Source organism: Ambystoma mexicanum, chromosome 1p (genome assembly GCF_040938575.1).
Source record: "Ambystoma mexicanum isolate Mex_15411 chromosome 1p, UKY_AmexF1_1, whole genome shotgun sequence".
NCBI lineage: Eukaryota > Metazoa > Chordata > Amphibia > Caudata > Ambystomatidae > Ambystoma > Ambystoma mexicanum.
In genome coordinates, this window is record NC_090921.1 from 1,052,629,579 (window position 1) to 1,052,636,035 (window position 6,457).

General features: G+C 50.0%; 1 protein-coding gene across 1 annotated transcript in view; it reads right to left on the bottom strand.

Moving 5' to 3' along the window:
* Positions 1-5,361, bottom strand: part of LOC138447932 (C-signal-like) — a 73,417-nt gene extending 68,056 nt beyond the window's left edge. The window contains exon 1 of the mRNA XM_069604460.1: positions 4,958-5,361. Coding sequence (XP_069460561.1) covers positions 4,958-5,101 — 144 coding nt within the window. The 5' untranslated portion in view covers positions 5,102-5,361. The remainder of the gene's footprint in view (positions 1-4,957) is intronic.
* Positions 5,362-6,457: the final 1,096 nt, after the last annotated feature.

The window sequence follows — 6,457 nt, forward strand, 5'->3', positions numbered from 1 at the left end:
TGAATGAAATCGTGACGGACCTCAGAGGATCCAGTTTCGTCTCTGGACCTCAATGCCGGCTTCCACCAGTAGAAGCTACACTGCAATTCAAGATACATCACGCCGTTTGACACATCTGGGCCTGAGACGCTACAAAAGACTGAGCTTCGGGATATCTTCTGCAGCGGCTGTGTTCCAGCAAGCAATCCAGGAAGTCAACCAAGGAATACCGGCAGTGCTAAATGTCAACGAGGACATTGTACATGCCAGCAGCAAAGAGGAACACCTATGCAGACTGGAAATGGTATTTGACAGGCTAGAAGCAGCCGGACTCACTATATACAGAGAAAAGTGTGAATTCCTGAAGGAAGAAATTACTTTGTGTACGTGTTCAACAGCAATGGCGTGTCCACCACGCTCCTCAAAGTCACGGATGTCAAGGGAGCTTTTCCTCCTACCACACCCATGGAGATACGCAGCTTCCTGGGCATGGCGACCTACTGGGGCAGGTTCATCCCGAATCTGGCCACCATTTCGGAATCCCAGAGGAAGCTGACCAGGTCAAACACCAAGTGGGACTGGGACGCCCGTTCCCATGATGTCTTCAAACAAATCAAGACTTCACTATCAGAGGACACCACCATGGCTTACTGCGATGCCACACTACAAATGGAGCTATACGTTGACACCAGCCCTGGACTGGGAGCCATTTTAGTGCAGCCGTCGCACATGGAAGAGGTGAAGCCAATTGCTTATGAGTCACAGGCTCCGACTCTGACCGAACAGCAGTATTCGCACATTGATAAAGAAGCCATTGCAGTCCTATGGGACTGTAAACATTTCCATCTGTACCTCTATGGGAGAAAGTTTGAAGCCTATACCGATCACAAGCCTCTACTAACAATCTTCACAGGATCGTCCCTGCACCCGCCAGCCAGAATTGGAAAATGGCTCTTGCACCTCCAACAGTACGACTTTGATTTGGTGTACCAAGCGGAGGTGGACAACCCGGCAGATTTCCTGCCCAGACACCCAAGAGCAGCCACTCCTTGGGAGGTAAAAGAGTTGAGGGGGAGCAAAGATCACATTCGCTAGATCGTGAGCACGAAGCCCAGGGCGGACAGCGTTGCATACATTCACTTTCTCACAGGGATATTCCTGGTTCATCAGGAACTGCATCACAAGCGAGGGGCTGATTTTGAGAGGCTCACGCATCCTCATTCCTGCCAGTTTACAAGACTACATAATCGGTTTAGCACACAAGGGTCACCAGGGGATGGTCAGAACCAAAGCAAGGATACGAAACAGGGTGTGGGTCCCCAGATTGATGTGAAAGTAGAAAGCATCAAGGAATCATGCCATCCGTGCCAAGTAACTGGGGCTTCGCTGAGACCGGAACCAATACAGTCTGCGAAAAGGGGCACAGGACAGTGGGAGGCGATCAGCATTGACGTTTGCACAGTGCAGGAAGGTACCTACCTTTTGGTGGCAATTGACAATTTCTCACGATACCCTGAAGTGGAAATCATATTGTCGACAGCAGCAGAGACAGTAATCCCAGCACTAGAAAAGATGTTCACCACACACAGGCTACCCAAGTACATCAAGAGCAACAATGGGCTGCCGTTTCAACAATAAACAAAGTGTTAATCATAAGCAAAGCTCAGATCAGCGCATGGGGAGTTGATTTGTACCGGTTCCTGAAGAACTATCAGCTGACCCTGCACGGGTCAACGGACATACTCCCAGCAGGTCTGATGTATGGGACATTATTGAACTCATTAATACTGCACCATGCCAGCAGGGTGGTGAAGGAATTGGATATTGAGCGCACTCATGCAAAGCGAGGAGTAGCCAACAAGCACATGAGCACCAGGTGACACGCAAAGGAATCAAGGTGGGGGGGGGGTGGAGCAGGTACTTGTGTTGAGAAAGTTGAGAAACGCATTGAAGTCAAAATTATCAACCCGCTATGACCTTACATCCTGGAGGGGGGTCCGGAGAGAAGGAACGAACAGCTGGTCAGGGACAGGAGCATCACAAGGAATGTGTTGTGGTTCAAGCAAGTTCCAGAAGACATGTGGACATAAGAACAGAACCAGCCACAAAAGGGAGAGCGAAGGCGTATCACCCACCCGGCAGCAACATGATGAGGAAGACAAGCGAAGTCATGATCTCAGTAACCAGTCAGATGCCAAAGAAATTCCCCCCAGCCAGGAGGGCGAGAGCCTAGTGACACCAGGCCCCGCCGGCATTGCAGAGTGTATGACCTGAGGGTGGCCCTGTGTAAGCTGAGAGACTATGTATGTTAAAACGGGCTTGAATTTAGTGAAAACAGTAACACCGACTTTTTGTTCATTGTGCATGTAGGTTTTATTCATTTGGAGGAAAAGAGGAATGTTACATACAGGTCAAGTCACTGTGCACGGCGGGACGTGACATGCTAATAAAGACCCGGCTAAAACTGGTGTGCCGTGACTCATTAAAGCTGCAAGCTCGGCCCTGCGACCTACATTATTGGTGCACTGGAGCTCTGCACAATAAGGGACCCATGAGAGACACAACAGCACCCTCTACCAATGACTTCCTTCCTTGCTCTACTGCCCACCTACATCCCTTATTGCATCCTCCTTTAAAACTTTCCACACTCATCCATGCACCCTGGTGCTATAAATTCAAAGAACATCAGTAAACGTCAAAACTATTGGCATTGCCAATGCTTGTTTCTTGTCCCTTTAGCCCTTTTTGTTGCCTCCCCAAACCCCTTAATTTCTTGCCCCCCGCATCCTCAAACCAGGCACCTCCCCCATTTCATGGGAGCATTTCCCAGGTTCGGCTTGTGCTTGGTCCGAAGAGCCAGGCCAGACTACCACACTTGGCCCTACCCATTCATTCCCTGGCTTTCCGAGGTCTAGTATACAGGCGGTGGCAGTGGCGTAGCCATGAGTACAATACTGTTGTATGCCCAGGAACAGGCCTGGCCCCAGGGGCACAATGAAACCTACATTTCGGAGGGGGCCAAGTGCTGATGGGAGGGGCCACTTCAGAAAAAAGGCAGGGCAAACTTGGAGGCTCCGTCCCCACTATTCAAACCCCCTGCCCCCATGGTCTTGTGTGGGGACCAACTATCAAATAGTATATTTTAAAGCGCAATATGCAGAGTGGAAATCTTGCTTGAAAGTAGCAGCTTTAAAGTTTTACTGTTTGTTCAAGTACATTTTTCTGAACAAAAACAGTAAAACGTTAACACTGCCAGTTTCGGGGAAAGGCTTCTATCATCTCTCTGCCTAACAAAACGCAAGTGCGCACTTCCAGGAGTGCATCTAGGCAAACATTTAGGTGGGGGCTAACCCTTCAAATGTTGGGAGAGGCGCTAACTTAAGAGACAGTGGAGGAGTGGCAAACTTGTGCATGGGCATCTACCTTCTTTACTCAGTGTAATGAGACTATTCTAGAGCAGCTTCAATGTTACAATCAGTTAACTCTCTCCTTTAAGTCTGAAAACGCCCACTTCTTGCAGATCCTGAAGGTCCTAGAAAGTGTTCAAATGGCAGATAGTGTGCAATGAAAGACTCCATATCGTAGCATAACAGGACATTGCATAGTGTGGGGCAGTACTCTGGCCAGCCCAAGAAACTTCAGTGGCTGGGAGCAACAGGGGAGAAAATGTAATGTTGGTTCTACCACAGCTAGTCCGCTATACTAGAATCTCTGGTGCACTGACTTGCCAGTGAGACTATAATTGCCTGTCAAATCAAGCGTTACAAGACTTGGGGAGGGCCAGTGCAGCAATAATGCTATTCTGTGTGACAGTATTGGAGCCACTAATAGAGGAGCACCACCAGGGTATACCAATTTATACATACACTTATTTAACTGTCCTATTGTAGGGGTGTAAACGTAATCACCTATAAGCACTCCCATTTTTTGCAGTCGAAGTCAGGGAGCGATTACATAATTTGCCCAGGATCATAAACTTAAGCTAAACAGCAAAGCAGGGAGTTTTAACAAACGCAGCAATGTGGGCACATCCACCTTCTTCCACGCTTCACTTGGAACAAAAATTTCAGTTTTGGGTGTCAAGACCTATAATAATACTGTCCTGTTGAGTTTACTTGTAAAACACACACATTGCATAGCAAAGCATCATGACAACATATAAATCCTCAGAGCAGCATGGTGGGCCAAAATAATATCAGTGTACCTTTATTTTCCACATCCTGAATGGAAAACTATAAGATGCAAAAGGAAAAATAACTATTTAACTACTTTATTTTAAGACGCACAATAAAATAAACTCTTAGGTTTGGAGATTCGTCACAAACCTCCAGCGTGTTGTTATGTATGGTATTAAGAACATGCAACTAAGCACACTTTACTTTTTAACATATCCAGCTATTAGACATGATGGGTATGAACAAATAGTTCAAAGGGTGGTTTATTGATCAGTTGGAAATTCACCAGAATGTATAAGAAAGGCTATACAGCGGATGACAAAATAATTGTTGTCGTACATTACGCAACTGTGTGTCTCAGGGGGCTATGACTCCGGAAACGGGCAGTGCTTGATCGTACCAGCCGAGTAGATAGTAGATTTGCCTCGGAACAAAATGCGCCCAGAGGATCCTTCGAACTGTTGGAAGCCCCGCCCCTCAATTACCATTTGGCGGGCAGGGGGTATCCAGGCCAGCCCGGTCAGCTCAACGTTGCGCGGCTGCCTGGCCTTACATGTTGGCAGACGGCTGTGCAAATAACGTTTGGGGCAGACTAAAAGGTGGGGGTAGGTCATTTCTTCTAACGCAGGCATGTTGATGAATTGATACTCAGACGGATCGTTACGGCTTCTACGTCACCTCGAGGCCCTCCTCGGAGAGCGCACGTTCAAATCCACAAGGTCATCTTTCGGCGCCTGCCAAAAGTAAAGCCTTCCATTCGTTATCGACTTTTACCCTTATATTGATTGACAGGCCATTCTCACCTGACATTGTGGAGAATCGGGGTTCCTGCAGGTGGCAAATATTTTTTGGGGGGCGCTGGGCTTTGCCAGGAGCTGACGGACCAGTTCGAGGCCGATGCCCCGGTTGCAGCCGGTGATTAGGACGGTGCGCGCGCCCCAAGCCATCTTGACTGATCCTGGCCGAACAGTGTTGGGGGTGGAAAAGCGCGTGCGTCCGAAGGTTCCTGGCAGCTGGAATCTGATATAAGCAGTCTCCACCCCCTCACTCAACTGGTTCGTCAGTGAAAGGCCCCTGGCGTAAAGGTTAAAGGAGGGTCCAGTGCACGCCCCTTGGAGTAACCGGAGAGTCGGGAGCCTGTGTGGTAAAACCGCTTTGTGGCGTTTAGTATAATTGTAAAGACATTGAAAATGACCACGGCTGAACAAATTTGGATCCCTGCCCACTTTCCGCCCGAGAGAGCCGATTCGTTCCTCAGGTATGAACGGCCGAGAGGCGTTTCTTGGGGGCAGCAACTCACAGAGAGCGATAGAACTCTGTTGACAGGGAAAGAGGCAGCGGTGCTGAACTATTTATCACCTTCCCTCCACGAGTAAAGGGGGATTTACTCTTTATATACGTTGTCGTAGCTCGCCTACAAAAACTACAGCGGGGTATCCTTACACAGGCTTGTAAAATACTTGTCGGCGAGTTTCATGAAAGGACTGCACACTCCCGTGTTGTCACGTTACACAACGCAATAGCTTGAAGACGCAAAATAACTTGGGGGTTGCCTGCCAGGGACATCCGGCAGGCACCCCAAGTGCTAGTCACCACAGCACGTTACAGGCCCAGTGCCTTTGGGGATTGGGGCCTGCCCCTTACATCCGGCAGGTCCCATGGTGCTATGGGTCATCAGCACCATCGGGGGTGGGGCACAGCCTGCCAGGCCCCTGACCATGCGGACCTCTGCCACCGTCTTGGCACCAGGGTCCCATGGCGCATAGCTCTCAACCATTTGTGTTGCAAAGGCGGGTGAAATCACCCGATTTTGTTTTTGGCGGGTGAGACGCCCATTGGAATGTATGGGCGTGCAGGAGGCTTGGCGGGTGAGTCAGCCCTTTACAAGGCGGGTGACACCCACCAAAAGCGTGTGCGTTGAGAGCTATGCATGGCATCGGGGCCTGCAGCCTACATTAAGAGACTGACCGGCCCCCGCAGGGGGCGCTAGAGGGACAGCCTACATAGCGGGCTGTCCCCTCTGGCCACCCCCTTCTGGGGGTGGGGCCAGCCTCTGTTCTTCCTCCTCTGTCTAGGCGGAAGAGCCGTCCCCCTGGGCCTGACTTCCGGTCGGGTTCCCGGGGGACGCTTATAAGGCAGGAGCTGCGGACAATCAGTCTCTTTGTCCAGCAGCTCCTGCCGTGTTTCGTTGATCCAGAGTTCTAGTTCTTCACGTTGGGCCGTTGCCATCGTAGAGGCGGAAAGGAACTGGTAAGTATCGGGGGCGCCTTGCCGCCTGACGAACAGGGGGTGGGGTCTGCTCG